The 19,008-nt window shown below is 43.0% G+C and overlaps 1 protein-coding gene across 2 annotated transcripts in view; it reads right to left on the bottom strand.

Moving 5' to 3' along the window:
• The window catches only part of NLN (neurolysin (metallopeptidase M3 family)), a 37,013-nt gene extending 25,571 nt beyond the window's left edge, over positions 1-11,442 (bottom strand). The window contains exons 1-3 of one of the 2 annotated variants that reach the window (XM_015410211.1): positions 11,433-11,442; positions 6,282-6,533; positions 3,774-3,922 (exon numbers count right to left, since the gene is read on the bottom strand). In XM_015410211.1, the coding sequence (XP_015265697.1) occupies positions 3,774-3,922; positions 6,282-6,510 (378 nt within the window). In that variant the 5' untranslated portion in view covers positions 6,511-6,533; positions 11,433-11,442. Of the gene's footprint in view, positions 1-3,773; positions 3,923-6,281; positions 6,539-9,762; positions 9,807-11,432 lie in introns of those variants that run through there. The other variant, XM_015410203.1, reaches the window with a different exon arrangement.
• Positions 11,443-19,008: the final 7,566 nt, after the last annotated feature.

Here is a 19,008-nt window from a genome sequence, read left to right on the forward strand (position 1 = left end):
CCCAAACAGCTTTCTAAAAGCTCAATCCTGTCTCAGCAATTACATTTTATTTATTTATTTAAATTAGTCCTATGTTGCCTTTCTACTCAATTCAGGATCCTCAAGGCAGCGAGCATTAAAAACAAAACAGTAAAACATTCCAGCATTTAAAATATACAGACACACACACACACATATATATAAACAAGTAAATAAAACATTATATAAACATATATAAACAAACAGACAGGGAAGAAGGCTAATAAGAATTAGTGAGGGAACATCCAACAAAATTATAGAGTCTTTACCCGGTGGCAGAAGACAACAGTAGAGGGAGACAGACATCACAACAAAGAAGACCCTTTCTTGGGTTGCCACCTGTCTGGCCTCAGATGGCGGGGGCAACTGAAGCAGGGCCTTTTAAAATGAACGGACTGAATGGGTCAGTTCGTATGGGAGAATTTATACCCCGCCCTTCACTACGTGAAGGAGTCTCAGAACGGTTTACAATCCTTTTCCCTTCCCCTCCCCACGACAGACACCCTGTGAAGTAGGTGGGGCTGAGAGAGCTCTCCCAAGAACTGCCCTTGAGAGAACAGCTCTGAAAGAACTTGTAACTGACCTAAGGTCACATCAGCAGGTGCATGTGGAGAATCAAACCCGGTTCTCCCAGATTAGAGTCCGTGCTCCTAACCACTACACCGAACTGGCTCTCTAAGGTACATTCATATGGAAGTAGGTGGTCCCTTCAACCATTCTGGCCCCAAGTCATATTGGGCTTTAAAGGTCAATACCAGCAGCCTGAATTTGACATTGGGCTGGATTCAGCCAGCTTTTGCACATAATTTCATTCCATACTACAATCACATCCCACGTGACTTCTGCCCACACATGTCCTATGACCCCCAGCATAAACGTCCCTTATTCGTCAGCTGAACAGCCAGATGGATGCAACCCATTATTTTATAAGATTTTGTCTAATCTTTTTATTAATTATAAAAGTAATTTAAGGGAACACACAGTGTGAGCTAGAATAAGCAGAGGCTTAAAATACAATTTCCTCCTCCCTAGGAGGTTATGTGGGTGGGAAACACCAGAGCATTTCTAAACATGCCCTTGCTAGCTTGTGTACGTGGCCACAAGAAATTATGTTATGTAATATCACAGATACGTTAAATATTCGAATTCTCTTGGTGGATTTATCCTTTACAATAATTTGGAATTTATTCTAAACTGTAAAAAATCCAGTGATAATTCCCCCCCACACACTTTGAAAATGAAGAATTCTTTTACAATGTGCAATGTCTCCACTGTTTTATAATACATTTTGGAGTCCACCAATGCCATAACATAATAACAAAGTAATCTTTAAATTATGCAGCCACCTTTGCTATGAGACATCTATAGTTCATTCCTGTTCTCTGCAACATGACTCTTAATCAAGATGTGGTAGTTTACTATTTTGGATTATGAGTGTGCCTGGTAGGTCAGTAGACTCAATAATCAAAAAACCAAAGGTGGAAGGAGGCAACTAAGTAGACTACTGATTAAGACATGTTCACTTAATTCTTGTTCTGTATGGCAAAAACAATCTGAATGGCTAGTCCTGGATTGACTTCAGGCAGGAAGTGTGGTATCCACTTTCAGTTTTTCTTCAGCCGAGGTCTCACAAGTCAAGCTTGGTTCTATCTCATAGTATGTATTGTCTTCAGTGAAATAGTATCCATTATCTAGGTTGTCACCCACTCTGGGAATGTCATTGTAATGAGCGAGTGAAACTCAGGCTGTCTCTCCTTGAGGATAGTCTGATTATTCCTTCTGCCTCTTTGATGATTCTCCATGTTTCTCATTCCCCATGAGAAGATTTCCAGTTTCCCAAACTCACTGTGGCCCATCTCAAGCCTGCAACCAAGCTCCTTTTGTAATCCAGTCACAGTGCCAAGTATTATGTGATTTTTGCATGCAGCAGACCTACAGATAAATCTAGAATTTTTGGTCATGAATGAAGAGGCAAGGAGTTGTGGATGCAAACTATTGTACTTAAACGGATAATTGTGAATTGATGCATGGAGTAAAAGGCTAGACAAAAATAATCATCAGTGCATCATTCCCAAAATAATGGAGAGGATACCATCAAATACAAATCAGCCTACAAATCACTAGTTGTGTACATAGATGTAAATTAATAAAATATTAATTCAAGAAGAGACAGGGTGAAGTACTCACTTGCAGAGGCTAAGCTGAACACCTCCATTCAGTCATAAACATAAAAACAGGAACAGTGATTAAATGACTTTTTGGGAAAGCACCTCTAGGCAACTGAAGATCACCCATTTTAAATAAAGGCATCCTGGCCAAGCTTTGTGAAAGTGATGGGTCCAATGAACAGTGAAGAAGTATCACAAATCTGACTTGCCCATCATCAAGACTAGAAGCAACCTGATGATGGGTTAATACTCTAAAAATGGTTACACAGTAGAGAACCTTAGATAAGACTTGGACCCTGATAAAAAGAAATTGTAAAAAATTAAAAACAAAAAAAATCTGTAACAGTCTAAGGGTGACAAATGCTGCAAGAAAACCAAAATGTAACACATGCAACGTAATCACAGTTTCCTGTGTAGGAAACTCATTGTGTGAGAAGCACAAAAAGCTACATTTGCAGTAATTTAAACAACATATTCCAAAACCATGCATCTTGCTAAACTGTAAGCCTGTCAACAGTAACCTGTATCCTACCACTTCACTATGCAAAACTCTAGCCCAAGGAGCCTTCTACCAACTAAGGCGGCTTTACCTCCATCATAAGAACTTCCTCCATTCCTTATGTAGAATACTGCCCACTGTATTTATCATAGAACAATGTTTAGCAAAGAACAGGCACTTTAATAATAGTGGCGAATAACATACATTAACAGCTGATGCTGGGGAAAATAAATCTGTAACATGCCCAAATTCAAGCCTCCATTTGTTAGATGTTGGGAAGTAACGTGAATACACGTGCTATGGTTGTGTTATAAAACATGGAGACCAGGGTAGGAGCACGTAGGCACACTTTTAAATATCATTTAAACTGCTGGAGAAGAAAGCATAGATAAAGGAGAATGACAGTAAAAATGTGTTTCATGCACACGTGATCACTTGAAGCTGCCTTATACGGAATCAGATCATTTGTCCATCAAGATCAGTATTGCTTACTCAGACTGGCAGTCTGGGATCTCAGGCCCATGTCTTTTTTAATCACCCATTACCTGATCCTTTTCACTGGAAGATATCAGGGATTGAACCTGAAACCTTCTACATGCCAAGAAGATGCTTAACCACTGAGCATGTAATATAAATGTTGCTCAGTGGGAGAAATATACAACACAATGTTATTACCTAAATGTGTGCAAATTTCCCCAAATACATAAGAACATAACAAAAGAAAAGCTCTACCGGATCAAAGCAGTGGTCCATCTAGTCCAGCATCCTCCTTTACAAATAGGTCAACCAGTTTGCCCTGGAGGGCCAGCAAACAGGACATAGAAGCCAAGGCCTTCCCCTGATGTTGCCTCCTAGCATTGGGTTTCAGAGGTCTACCTGCCTCTGTACATGGAAGTTTCCTTTACTCACCTTGGCTAGTAGCAACTGATGGACCTATCCTCCATAAATACACAGGAACTATATATAATTATACCCCACCTTTCTTCTGTCATGGACAGCAGCAGTTTAGATAGCCAGAAGTTCTACTTTCCAGACATTGATCAGATCCAGATTGCTATCCATGGGTAATTGTCTTCCTCATTGCTTACCTGTAAATGGACAATCTTTTGGAACACATCTTCTCTCATGCTCATCTCAACATCAAAATGAGAAAGCCTTTTATCAGCATATGTGCTTGCTGCACGCACATCTTTGTCAGGAGAAACATGCTGTGGGAAATCCAATATGCTTCTTTCCACTATTAAAAAGAAAAAACAAAATAACAAATGCACTAGGTAGCAACAGTGCAACAACAGTAGAAATGAGCCCAACTTAATCCAGTTAATGAAAGAGATTTTCTAAAGCTCCTTAGATAACAGTTTGAATGTTTTCTAAGAATTCAAGGTAACATAAACTAAAGTTGATAATATGCTGTAATTAATGGAGACAAGAAAGGGCTCTCCAAAAATAAGTACAAAGAACAGCAGGTATAAAAAAGATTTTACAGAAAATGCCCTTTGTGCAGAAGATAATATATAAATAGGTGAGCATTTTATATGCCTATCCTGAAAATTAAAATAAAATTAGAATACAACAATCAGAAGTTTTAAGAAGCAGATCTTGAAATGAAGCTGTACATTCTTCTTGGATATGCCCTTCTATTACAGAAACAGAAATTGGTGTGCTCCAAATTCTCACTAAATATGACCAAGGCAGGCCATTTAGCCTTTCCAGTTCCATCCCCCACAAAACTCCTGTCCACTAATACATACCATTCATTTACAGAATCACCTACTAATTAAGAATCATGACAAAGAGAAAGATCTCCACCTGCTGGGAGTTATTTTCAGACCTTTTACACAAAATCACTAATTTAACTAACAAACACAATCGAAAGTATGAACATTTGTATTTATTATTTACCACATTAGTATCCTGCACTTCCTCCAAGGTGCTCAAGGCAGCATATTTTCATATCAACAATCCTGTGGTTGTGGTTAGGCTAAGAGACACAAGGTCACCTGCTAAACTTCCTAGCCGAGGATGGACGTGAACCTAGGCTTCCCTCATCTATGTGTTCTCCGCTTAGTCCTAAACAGCCCCGTAGCTAGGGTTTTTGGGGGGAGGGGGCCTTGGGGGCCCCACCAGCTAATTAAATCAAAGGCTCCCGGGCAAGGGGGGGTCTGCTTGGCGTGCACCCACACAGCCCCCACTAGAGCCTTCCTCTGAGGTGAGCCAGAATCCCAATGTTAATAGACACTAAGGCTCCTCAGAGGTCTAGCAAAGCTGCTGTGTTTTTTTTTTTTAAAAAAAGGAGAGCGGGGATCAAGCTTCCTCCCTCCTTCCCTGAGCCTGGCAGAAAATCCAACAGGAGGAGCGAACTGCTGCAATCCGACCAATGTGTGTGATACACCACCGGTTGCTCTTGGGTCCTAAGGAGACTCAGCTCATCGCAGTTGAGCTCATATTGGGAGATGCCGGCTCATGTGAGGCGATCGATCAGGGGGTGAAGCTGAGGATTGGGGGAGGGGCCCACAAAAACAGCGGGTGGGCCGGGCCCCACGGGCCCCACGCTGGTCCTGGTCCTAAATGCTTCCACTTTCTGAGACTTCAGCCAGTGCTTTCAAGATTGTTCTCTGTTCCCAAGAGAGATGATGGTAACATGCTCTAGGATGCCAAATTCTGCATCACAGCAGATACAGTGGGGTTGAGAATGCTCCATGAAGTCTGCACGCACACACAGAACTGAGAATTCAGTTTCCAATCTAACCCATAGAACAGGGGTCAGCAACATTCTATCATTAAAGAGCTAAACGATGTCAAAATCCAGAACAAGACATTTGCATATTTGCCTATTTGCATAGCTTAATCATCCCATCAACTATTAGTACTGTTAATAAAACCAAATGGTTTCTGCACAGCCCACGCTCTTGATTGCTACAGGGTCACTTATTAGGGAGCGGCATATCTGAGGTCTCCCAATAAGTAATGATAAAAGCAATTCAAACAGCATTATAGCATCCCACATGACCCTCCAATATATCTTAACTTAAAAGATTTGAATTTCTTTTGTAAAATGCCACATTTGGCTTCAGACCCCTGCTGTTCCGCCAGGCCTTTGGCTTCCCCTGCTCAAGAGACCATGGCACTATTTACATCTTGGGCACCTGGAGTGACTGATCTGTTCAAGCAGAACGCACCAGTCCACCCTGGCATGAGCCCAAAGAAGAAGAAACTATTCACTGGGCTGCCAGTAGGTATTTAAATTAGTCCACTAAATTTTTAATTGTTTGAATTAATGTTTTAATGAACTCTCCTATTTAAATATGTATGGTTTTATTGCTGGATGATATGTTGTAAGCCGCCCTGAGCCTGCTCACAGGGTAGGGTGGGGTAAAAGTCCCAAAAATAAATAAATAAATACATAAATACAGAGCCCAGGGTGATTAGAAACTCAGCTGAAATTTAATCACATACTATGCATCATAATAGAACTGTAGCTATTACTATATTCAGCTCCAAGCAGCTGTACATAAATTCAAATCTCACGAGTCTAGCTTCTAATATCCTCCCCTTCTGGTGCAAATGGAGACTAATATTAGACATGTCACACTTACCTGAATACTCCACTTCTATATCTGCTAAAGCCTGTACAGTGTTTTCATACGTGACCTGTTCCATATCAAGCATCCCCACACTGTCATATACTTGCTTTGTTTTCCTGATAAGCTCTTCAGTCTTTGTTCTAATCTGGTCTGGCTGCAGGTCCCATTTCAACACATTTCGGTCTGCTGCAGAATAGGATGAGGCCTTGAGATTGGTAGTAATCTCTGTTCCTAAAGTCATTCTGAATAAAATCCTGCGGCCACCTGCTCTGCAATTAAAAACAAACAAATAAACACACAAGCACAAAAAGCACGACTTATGGCAGAAGGCCCAGAGGGGAGAGGAGTGGAAGTGGCACAAGCAGCTGTACCTACTGAAGGAGAATATAGGAAGATGGCGGCTAGTTATGGGTAGAGCTTTGCAAATCTGGAGCATCTTAGTGATGACTGGGTCACGGATACGGGGAAAGGGGTAGCATGGACTAGGAAGCACAGCCAGGAGGACACTGTGGATCAAAGGCACTGTGGATCAAGAGGGGATCAAGATAATTAAGGGGGGGGGAAGTATTTAGGGAAGCAATAAACAGGGCAAAGCAGCTTCAGATGTGATAAGTTCTGTCCTGGGGAGGAGGGAGGAAATTTTTCAGCTCCCTCTAACAGGGCAAAGCAGCTTCAGATGTGATAAATTCTGTCCTGGGGAGGACATTTCTTGTAATTTGTTTTATCGAGGTTAATTTGCTTCTAAGCATTCAGTAGATACTGCTCCTTTATTTTTCCCATTTAAAAAAAAGCACAAGGGCTAAATAAACACTATCGTTCTCATGAAACCACATCTGATGCTCCAGAATAAAGAGTCCTACTAATGAGGCTGGGGAGAACACCAACCACAGATTCAATTAGACATACCGGGGTTTTTTTGGTATTTCTGTGTGTGCCTGGAAATCATGGTGACTTCTGGATGTTTCAGAGACATGGCTTGGTATTTGCTTGCCTCTGCATCCCAGCCCTGGTATTCCTTGGCGATCTCCCTTCCAAGTACTTGCCAGGGTCGGCCCTGCTTAGCTTCCAAGATCTGACAAGACTAGGTTTGCCTGGCTATCCAGGTCAGGGCTAATTAGACATACTTATGACAACCATTTTTATGATTTAGGTCACTGTGAGAATCTAGTAATTTAAAGCACAGCTGAAATTTAATCTCAAAAATAGACCTCCAGATCCTCGGAACTTAACCAACTGAAAGTCAATACTAATGATGCAGTCAGAAGTAAAACAAGTGAACTGTTTCCTTAACAAAGTAGTTTTCTAATATGCAAAACAGCAAGTGAAGACAAATATCATAAAATGCAAAAAGATGGAAAGGCCACTGCAAATGCCCCATTATGTAAGAGTAACAACAATCATTCATGCAAAGTAAATAAAACAAAAAAACACCAATAGAAACAAAACTTAACATAGCCTCCCCAAAAGCTACTTCCATAGCAATCCTGGTAACCGCACTAGCCCTATCACAGTACCCTTGTATGGAATATACTGAACATTATGTGGTGACGGAAAGGATGCTAAGACAACATCATTGGGTCCAGCCTGCATCCCCTTCCTGTTGGAATGCACAAGCCCACTCCCCAGATAGAACCCCAGAGCCTTCCTTGCCAGGGGCCTCTACAGCCCTGTGGTCAAGAGGGCAGCTAATGACACCTGCAACCCCAACCTACTAGATGCCCCTCAGACAACGCAGCCTGCAAGTAATCTTTTTGCCAGAAACAGAGCTAAGGCCAGACTAAGAATGAAGGGGAGTGGGTTTCTGGTGGGTGTTTCTACCTGCAGTCTTTACATAATACTTTGCACAGTCAGCCAAGGCCAACTATACAGTTGTTTCACATTTTCACCAAAATTCTGCACTCTTAGAAATGTCCCAACTGGGCACCTGATTGTTTGTGATACCACAAAGAATGGAACAGGTAAAAGCGTAGCAGTGTACTCTGATACCTGTTTATCTGCTTCATTGGTACCCAGCCTTTCTCACAAATGGGGCCCCAAAGGAGCTTACACTGTCCCGCTCTCTTCCATTTTATCCTCACTACAACCACATGCGGTAGGTTAAGCCAATGCTCCCTCTAAGCTGTGGAGTCATGAGCAAAAATTCTGCTTTGTGAGCTACTGGCATTAAAGTTGTGAGCGAGCGATTTGGCTACTGCATGAATTAAGTTTGCTCTGGAGCCATCCTTCCTGAGCTAAGACAAAAATGTGTGAGCTGGAGGCTAAAAAACTGTGACCTAGCTCACACTAAACTCCGCTTAGAGAGAACATTGGTTAAGGCTGAGAGTATGTGATTGGCCCAAGGCCACCCAGCAAGCTTCCATGGCACAACACGGAAGTTGAACCTGGTTTTCCCAGATCCTAGTCCAAAACTCTAACCCCTATACCACATTTGGATCTGTGCCTTTTACCCTGGTAATATACCATGATTGACTGTTGAGTTAGTTGGAATCCTATCCAAGGGAAGATATATTGGGAGGCCCTTGTTGGTAGTGTTCTACTTATGTCTTTTGCCAACATAATATTATGCCATTATTGAGGGTGGGACCAACCTGAGTTATTTCAGACTATGAACTGAGCTTTGTTCTCCCCCTCTACCAGCCATCACACTTCCAACTCTGCCTAGATCTTCTCCCTGTGTCAGTTCCACAGGGCCTGTATAACGGAGCTCTTCCGCCAGGCTTTTAAATAAGGTCCCGCCTCAATCGTATGGCCCTGGCCCTAGCCCTGGCCTGATTATCAACTGTGTCAACAACTGGCCCTGGACTGATTATCAACTGTGCCATTATTGGTACCAAGAGTACCAACGGCGCCACCAACCGAGGCTCTATAGCTGGGCGTGAGCCGGTGGACAGTGTTCAGTCGATAGTCGATATCAGAAGATTCGCCATCTTTTAATATGAGTTGTATGATTTTATATGGATTGTTTTAATGGAATTTTAATGTATTTTTATATATGTTGTTAGCCCCCTTGAGCCTGCCGAATGGCGGGGAGGGCGGGATATAAATGTAAATATAAATAAATAAAAGATTTCACAGTGATCTTATCCCTGCCCAGTAGGAATAAGCCAGAGACAGGATCACACTCTGAGGCTTTCGTTTGTAATAAAGACCTGTGGGGAAATTCCAGCTGTTTCTGAAGGAAGTTCACAGAAGTCCTGCGGGCACCTCAAGGTCTAACAACATTTATTCTAGTATGAACTTCCAAGAGACAGAGCTCACTTATTCAGATGCTGTGTATTTCCTTTTCACAGTATTAGAAGAAATGAGCTCAAACTCACAAAACCTCATAATGGAATAAATGTTGTCAGTCTTTAAGGGGCCACTGGGCTTCTATTTTGTATTGTTACAACAGACTAACACGGCTACCTCACTGGAATTTTCTGCAGATGAAACACGTGTAATTAACCGATATGCATATGTGGAAGAGACTACTGTTACCCTCCCATGAGCTCACCTGCTGCTCTTCCACCTGCTGGTCGTAAGTGGTCTAAGCACCATTCATGCACAAACATTTAACATTAACAGACTACTTTCTCCTGTCTCCAGCAGCCCATTACCAAAAAGTAACTGTTCATATGGCTTGATAGAAGCCATGCTAAAGATGCTGACAGCAGTTTCGGTACAAACAAGTAGCAATGCATTATTTATGCCTCTTTTGAAAGTGAAATTTTCATTAAGAGGCAACCTATAGGGGCTCCCTAAATGTCTATAAATTGTCATATAAGACATCTGCCAATCCCTGATGTATCGGATATATAACACCTTTGTTCTTATGAAGTAGGTATGCCATTGAAATTAAAGGGTTAGCTGTTGGTGAAAGAAGATTTCAAAATATACCTTACAGATATATTTAACTGGCTCCTAAAACGAGCGGCATCAAAAATTCCACTGCTAAAACAAAATGTAACTCATTGGAAAAATGAACTATGCACAGGAATGGTTTAATTTATTTAATTAAATATTTCTATCCCACCTTGTTTCCATGGTCTCAAGGCAGCTTAAAACACAATGTATTTATTTATGTTATTTATATCACACCTTTCTCTCCTCAATGGGCTCAAAGCAGCTTACCTTGTTCTCTCCTCCACTTTATCCTCACAACAATCCTGTGAGGTACGTTAGGCTGAGAGTGTATGACTGGCGCATGGTCACCTGGCAAGCTTCCATGGCAGAGTGGGGATTCAAACCTGAGTTTCCCAGAGCCTAGTCTGACACTTTAACCACTACACCAAGAGGAACAATCCTAAGAAATGTATTTTTATTTATTTTATTAGATTTTTATCTCACCCCTCCCCCAGAATGGGGCTCAGGGCGGCTCACAATATGACAATACAGTAACAATAATAACATAGTTCTAAAAAAATGCAATTCATTTAATATACAGCTTTTGGCATAAAAATCCACCATGTTGTTACTACAGTCCTCCAGAATTACGTTACTGGAATGCCTGCCGGGACAACTCTATCGTTACATGCCCTGCAGAATGCAGACAGGTCCTGCATTGTACGGGTCTCTTCAGACAGGGCATTCTACCAGGTCGGAGCCACGATGGAGAATGCCCTCACCCTTGTTGCACTCATATGGGCAAATTGAGGGCCAGGCACCACCATGTGTGGCTGAACGAAGACACCGTGGGAGGTCATAATGGGAGAGGCTTAGTGCTTAGTTCTTGTGGCCCTTTCTTACACGCCCAGGGAAATGCGGATCGCCACTTTGGGGTCAGGAAGCAATTTTTCTCCAGGCCAGTTTGGCTGGAGATCTTGGAGGTTTTTTGTCATCTTCTGGGCATGGAGCAGGGGTCACTGGGTATGTGTGTGGGGGAGGTATTTGTGAATTTCCTGCATTGTGCAGGGGGTTGGACTAGATGATCCTGGAGGTCCCTTCCAACTCTATGATTCTAGGCAGTCCTTTGGTAGGATGGTTTCAGACCATTTAAGGCTTTAAAGGTTAACAAGAGCACCTTAATTTGACCCAGAAACCAACAGTCCCCTATGTCATATCCTACACAGTTCCCAAGAGCACCTTGATCTTTAGCAGTGACCTTTCAAAAGATGAAGGGAGATTCAGAAAGAAAGGCATGTTGGGAAAAATCCCTTTCTTTTATTTATTTACTATATTTATAACCCACCTTTCTCACTGAGACTCAAGGCAGAATACACAGTGTAAATCTATACAATCAATATGATGAGACATCTAATAATCAATGTACTAGGATTACAGAAATCTGAACAACCATAGCATATTAGGCATGATACACAGTGCAGATACAATACAGAAAAAATGGTATTACATCCATAAAAATAATGCAGAATAATACATGCAGCCAAGAGAAAATATGTCCTGTACAAAGTGGTATAGTCTGCAGTCTTTCCCTTTGTGAAGCACCTTCCTGAACCGTTCTGTTACAATACAGCCGTATTATATTTATAGAAAGGCCCTCCTGACACAATACAATTCAATTTTACATAGTTCACAGAATGATGGAAGGCAGGACCTACAGAAGACCCTGAACAAATGACTGAAGCTGTCATGGCAGATCATAGGGGAAGAGCTGATTCTACAGATGTGAAGGTCTAAGGCCTTGCAGAGCTTTGTATGAGGTAGGAAGTACCTTGAATTGAACCCAGTAAGTACAAGCTTCAAGCTACAAGCTACAGCTTCAAGAGGGGATTGGATAAACATATGGAGCAGAGGTCCATCAGGGGTTATTAGCCACAAGGTATACACTATGTAAACAAATATATCAGAATTGGAGATTGATGTGTAACTGTACCCTTCTTAATTGTGGAATTCTGAGAGTAATGAACTGAGACCCTGTTGTTACACTCCATCCATCTCCTCTCAAGCATGGAGGTAACAGCATCCTTTTCTTTAAGATGGGTTGATTGGTTGTGCAGTGTCACCAGACCAGAGAAATACAATCCAATCTACCATTTCAAATTACATTACATTCTACTATTCACTGCATTGCATTACAAACACTATTCCAATTTACTATTCCAAATAAGAAATACAATAAAATAAAGAGGATGTATGGCTCTTCATGGTGAGAATACAGATGTAAGGACAGAATGAGAGTCGCATACATACTGAGATAAGAAACCAATATCCCTGTTAAGTCCTGGGGATGGTTCTGAGTGTTGTAATAACTTGTAATTCAACATTTTCCCTTTCCAGTCTGTTCCTGAAGTTCCTTTGCAATAAGGAAAGGCAAACTTGACTATGATCTTTCCAAAAAGATTGTACTAAACCAGGTTTTGGAAAGATCTTAGCAAAATGAGAGGAAAAATGAAACGCGAACTATTAGGGGACAATATCACATGGGTGTAACCAAAGAACTCACTGTGGTTTGGATACCAAACCAAAGCAAACCCTCTGAGTGGAAGCAGAATTCTGTCTTGACATTTTGCTAAATAAGATGGCTTAACAAGCACGAAAAAATGAGGAGGAGGAGGAGGAGATTGGATTTATACCCCGCCCTTTACTCAGAGTCTCAGAGCGGCTTACAATCTCCTTCCCCTCCCCACAACAGACACCCTGTGAGGTAGGTGGGGCTGAGAGAGCTCTTTCAAGAACTGCTCCTGAGAGAACAGCTCTGACAGAACAACCCTCTGAGTGGAAGCAGAATTCTGTCTTGACATTTTGCTAAATAAGACGGCTTAACAAGCACGAAAAAATGATTTCCATGTTTTCCCAGTCACCGATTACTATGCGGTCAGTGTTTACTAACAATATGAATACAAGGAATATCAATCTGTTCACAGGAGCTCAGGAGTTCACAGGAGCATAGTTCTTGTGTATACGAGTTACTAGTAAGGCTGAAATTAGGGTCCCAGTTCTGGCTTCATTAACATGGCCCTCCACGATTTCCTCCCCAGAGTCACTCACTTTAAATCTCTGGATGAATCTTAACAGTCCAGCTGGATTGCTAGCATTCCTTTCACTGGGGCAAGGGCCATGATAGCATGGGTACATTCTGGGTTCAAGGCAGAAATTAGTACTTTTGGAAGCCCAAAGGCCTTGCATGCTTAATTCTCTCAATATTAGGGCTAATTCTTTCAGCCTCCCTTACACAAAATACCTGACCATTTATTTTAATAACTCTTTCACCAAATCTACACATCAGCTTAGTATTTGCAACATTCAGGTATAATTGTTTCTATGCCTACTTCACATAAATTAGCCTCTCTCTGAACTACTAGCCTAAGACTGCATCCACGCACCATGAGATATTTGCACGAATGATGCTGTATAGCAGTAATTGGCAACTGGATTTTCCTGTGCAGACAACACAGTCCAGTTGCCAAGTACTGCATCAGTACAATAGCACCATGTGGAGTGATGTGTGGATTCAGCCAAGTTTGCAAACAGGTCTCTCAAAAACAAATTTCCTCAATAACCCCTACAGTAATTAACTACAAAAAGCATACATCATCCTGACCTGGATAGCCCAGGCAAGCCCAATCTCATCAGACCTCAGAAGCTGAACAGTACTTGGATGGGACACCTCCAAGGAATACCAGGGCTGGGTCACAGAGGCAGGCAATAGCAAGCCATCTCTCTGAAACATCCAGGTCCCACTAGTGGTCACCAGAAGTCAACCATGACTTCCAGGCATACACACACACACAAAATACTCACCATAGATAAATAAGTAGACATATATATTATCCAACCTAATGCTTCCACTGATCTCTTAAATTCAGAAGTTTACAGCTATTGGAATCATAACCCATGGACAGAAGCATCTGTTGGAAACTGCCTACATTATAATGGGACAGGCAATTGCCTACAAAGGTTTTATGTGATAATAAACAGATTTCAAAGACGTCCCCTTGCATTGCTGGGAGGGCCCCCCCCACCTGTATAACTGTTGCATATAAATAAGAGGAAATAGTCTGTTCATTCAGGAATGGAAGGGAGTGGAATCTTCATTGGTTGGCAACCATTGAAACCTAATGCGTATGGCTATAAAGGTTAAAGGTATGAATAAGGAGGATGGTTCCTTGTTCAGTAGTTATAATGTTGAGGAGAAAAAGCGGTGTGAGAAAGCAGGCCACATTTTTCGTTGTCTTGGAGGGGAAAAGGCATTCGAGGAGGCAGAAACGGATACATGCAAAGTGGTTTTACACTCAGAAAGGAGGGCCTAGCCTCGGCATCAGTGTCTTTTTTCCCTCCGGTGCTTGCAAACAAAAGAGACCACAGTGTGCAGCCCAGAAGAGATGCGGGCAGTTTCCCTCCGCAGCCCTTCAGAACCACAAGCACCTATTTAGATTCTCGTCTCCCTCCCCCCGTCGCCTCGTTCCTTTCAGGTGAGGAAGAAACCGAATACCTGCAAAAGCTCCGGCCCGCTAAGACGCCCAAGAGCAGCATGGAGAGCTGGCAGGGGACGGGGAGACCGGCGAGCAGCCTTAGTCTACTGCTGCCGCGCCAATCAAGCCAGCCGCTCACGGCTTGCCCCACGCGTGCCGCCCGCAGCGGCTCTGCCTCACCCGCGCACACCAGCCCGCAGCGGAGTTGAACCAGCGAATAGCCGCGGCGGCGCAGTCACTTCCGCCTGGCAGGTTTTGCGCGCGCGCCCCCCTGCAGCCTCGCGCCCGCCCGCGTTTCCACACGAACGATAACAACGCCGCGGGAGCGAGCCGGGGACTCGAAGGCGAGAAGTTTGTGCAGGCAGAGCGTAGCAGCCGTAACTGCGTTTCGACGTGTGGTGGAGGACCAGGCCGAGGAAGGGAAGAAAACAGACAGCCGTCGCTTCGCTCCCCTTCTTCTTCTTCCTCCTCCTCTTCGTTTGCACGGTAAGGGTAACGGCTGCTGCCCTTCTTTGCATGGATGGGGTCCGCTGCAGAGCTACACGAAAGCTTAGGTTGTTCCGCTGCAGAGTCTGCTGCTGTCGCCCGCCGCCTTTCCATAGGGAAGGGAATGTGTGTATCGCAAGGGTTGAAGAATGCAGAATAGGTCAAAGAGACCTCCTTTTTTCCTTCTTTCGGGAAACTGCTGGACATCCTCAGTCCCCGTCAGGTGGGCCATGACTCCCCCCTTCCTTTTAGATCTGGTCTGGCCCGTTAAGTCAGGGTGGACACCTCTGAGCTGTGGAGAAGATGCTCGAGATGAGCTGGTTTGGCCGGGTTCCCGAGCTAGGCGTGTGTTGGGAGGGTGTCTCCTCTCTGTGTGTGTGCATTTAAATAGACGGAATCACACTCGGTTTAAGTACTCTGATCCGTGAAACTGTTAATCTGCCAAATGTAGTATATAGCGCATATGTGGGTGAAATCTGGAATACCTATCAAAAAGCAATCCCAAACAGTGGCGATTGAAATTATAGCACAGGCCAGTTATATAACCCCATATGGGAAATGTAAAATATTTAGGCAGGGATGCTCTGAATCATCTACTCTCTAGCATTTGCCTCCAGAGGGCTCTTGCCACCATTAAAACGAGATACAATATGTTTTGATATATGGCAGCACTTTAATCTTCTTCCATTACTTGAGAGCTTTTTGTAGCTCATTCAGATGTTCAGCAACAGCTGAGATGTGTAAGCCAAAGCATGTTGTTAGTGTTTTCAGCATTGTCAATAAAGGGTTCCACCCTCCCGAATGTAAATGGAAAAGTATTGTAAGGGAAAGTGGCAGCCTGAGAAGTTAAATTGAAATACTTGCATAAAGTTATATAATTTCAGAAAAGATGCTGAATGCAAATGAAGCTCTGAGTCAGCACCATATCACTAATCACAAGTTTGCATTGAGGTCACCATGTGCTAGTTTTCATCCTAAGGTGTAGGTCCATGTTAGGAGAAGGTGGCAAGATGATTATCCTGTCATTCTTAAGTTTGGAATGCAGGTTACTAGATTCAATTGCATAATGATTTTTAAAAAAAATTGAAATGATTTTGAACCTTGAACACAAAGTCTTGTGGTGTGTTGCCCATACAGTAGTAGTAGATGGTAGATGCTGGAGATGTGAATTATTCCCCCCCCCCCCCCCACTTGATATTTGTACATTGTGAGAATAAACTTTGCCAGCCTGAGGCCCAGGTAGTTACATATATGCAGGTTTCTATAATATGGTGGCTAAGAAGAAGAGACTATGATATTGGGTTTATACTCCGCTCTTCATTACCCGAAGGAGTCTCAGAGCATCTTACAAATCTCCTACCCTGTGAGGTAGGTGGGACTGAGAGGGCTCTTGAGAGAACTGCTCTTAAGAGAACAGCTCTGAAGAACTTGTGACTGACCCAAGGTCACGCCAGCAGCTGCATATGGAGGAGTGGGGAATCAAACCTGGTTGTCTCAATTAGAGTCTGCACACTTAACCGCTACACTAAACTGGCTTGTTTGAACAGCAAGCCAGGAAGCTGATTTTTGGGGGTTCAAACAGTCAAACTCTGTTCTTTGAACCCTGTTTGGTAATTTTTGTGCATTGTTAAAAATGTGGCAAAAACCAGGAGAAGAATAGATTTAGCAATTCAAAAGTTTGTGTACTATGGTAACTAAAAGTGCCATCATAAACATAATTGCATCCTTCTGAGTCCATTGAAGTTATTGGGTTTCCACTAATAAAGCTGTGCTGTTAAGTTTCCTCCCCCCCCCTTCATCTGTTAGAACTGGAGAGGGGAATCTCTCCAAATGAGAGAGGAGGTGTGTTGAAACATATGGAACCATAAATGTATTTTTAAGTACTTAGCTATCTACTTCCAGTCATTAAACAATGGAATCCAATCCAAATGTTGTAATTCCTAATCAGGGTCTTTTTGAAAGAAAATTAAATGCCAGATAAGCACAGAGAAATCTAATCTAAAAAAAAGTTTTCCAAATTAGCCAAAATAATTTCTTTTTAATTCTCTTTTTCCCTTAACCGAACACATTTTGGGCGTGTGTGTGTGAGAGAGAGAGAGAGAGACTGACTCAAAGTAAATAGTAGAGCAGGGCGATCTCAATGTAAAGTGTGCTTGTCATAAGAATCCCCCCTCCCTCCTTCCCTCCCTCTGAAGAAGTGTACCTGCACATGAAAGCTTATACTTGGAATATAACTTTGTTGGTCTTAAAGGTGCCATGGGACTCCAACTTTGTTCTCGCTCATGTGCTCTCTCTCACCCTTTCCTTCACTTTGTTCTCGCTCATGTGCTCTCTCTCTCACCCTCCTTCGAGGGGAGGAGACCTCGGCCAACGGAGGAAAGAGAGGCTTGGCTTTGTATCTCTCCAGCATGATTGAGGGAGCTGGGTGAAAGTAAGCTATGATGCAGCAGCGGCAGCCCCAAAGAAGGAAGCAGGAGAGAGCTAGTTGCTTGTGGGCCAGATACGAGCCCTGCAGCAGCCAATTCCAGCCCGCAGGCCATATGTTTGAGACCCCTGGCTTAGACAGTGGAGGGGTTAGAGGACTTTGACAAAGTCTTAGACAATTTCGTCTCTAAGGATAATTGGGTCTCCCTCCTCAAAGTAGGAGGCAAGGACTTCTTCCCAATACAGTTGGGTGGAATGGCCCACGGAAGAGTGGGAAACCCTGGATGAACTGAGGCAGTGGGAAAGCTCAACCATATGACTCGACTGCACTTTGGAGGAGGCCATATCAGTAGCTGCCGATTTTGGTGGGAAAACCTCTGTGCCACAAGATGGCAGATTTTCAGGCTCTGTGTTAGAAACCTGGCAAGGGCAGTTGGAGAGACAGAACTACAAACACCTTCCCTCAGAAACAGCTGCTGCAGCCCTACTACCACGGATGTATGGTGGGAACCAGGGGCCAGGGGAGGCTAGTGGAGGATGCGAAGCTGAATGGTGGCATGGCCAAGATGGGGAGGAAGAGGTTTAGTTTTGTTGGGAAAATCCCTGTAACAAGGGAGAACAATGTAAGACTGGATGTCTCCCAGAGGCACAGGAGGTACACATAGAAGAGTCTAAGGGCTAAAGGGGGTGTTTCCGCAGTTGCCCCCACCTGCACATAGGTAGACAGCCCTGGAGAGCCAGGTGGAGGAATCTATATTCCTAGGGGGGGCACAGTACCAACATACTCTAAAGGGCATGACTGGGACAAATACCAGTATCATGTTCTGCCCTTTCTTTCTTCATTCCTCCCTCTTTCTGGCAGAAAATACCAAGATCGGCTACCTAGAAGAAGAAGAAGAGAAGAGATTGGATTTATATCCCGTCCTTCACTCAAAGTCTCAGAGCGGCTTACAAACTCCTTTCCCTTCCCCTCCCCACAACAAACATCCTGTGAGGTAGGTGGGGCTGAGAGAGCTCTGACAGAAGCTGCTTTTTTTAACAAACATTTTTATTGCTTTTTCTATTCTACAAACCTACAGGGTCAAGGGAAGGGAACAACCTAAAACTACAAGTAGCAAGGGTCATTAATACATAAATTTGAAATAATCGATATTTCCCTATTACTCAGTAATACATGAGAGTTAATACTATGCAAATATGAGCAAACAAAATCTTGCTTGGCTAAAGTGTGTGTTTCTTAGCTTTAAGATAACTAGTTTATAATAAACATTAGACTTTCGAAGTTACTCTATTTTGCTTATTTCTTTCCTCTGCGCTTCTTATCAAAATCTAGTCTAACTTTTAAAGGTTTCGGAGCAGCAGCCCCTAATTCTGCTTCCAGGTCAGAGGATTCTGCCGAGCTGTACGCGATATTGTCAGAACTTCCCCCCTTTTTATCTTCTTCTTCTTCTGCATCTTTGTTGTCTTCCACTTTCTCA

This window comes from Gekko japonicus, unplaced genomic scaffold (assembly GCF_001447785.1).
Source record: "Gekko japonicus isolate JY-2015 unplaced genomic scaffold, Gekko_japonicus_V1.1 scaffold179, whole genome shotgun sequence".
Classification (NCBI taxonomy): domain Eukaryota; kingdom Metazoa; phylum Chordata; class Lepidosauria; order Squamata; family Gekkonidae; genus Gekko; species Gekko japonicus.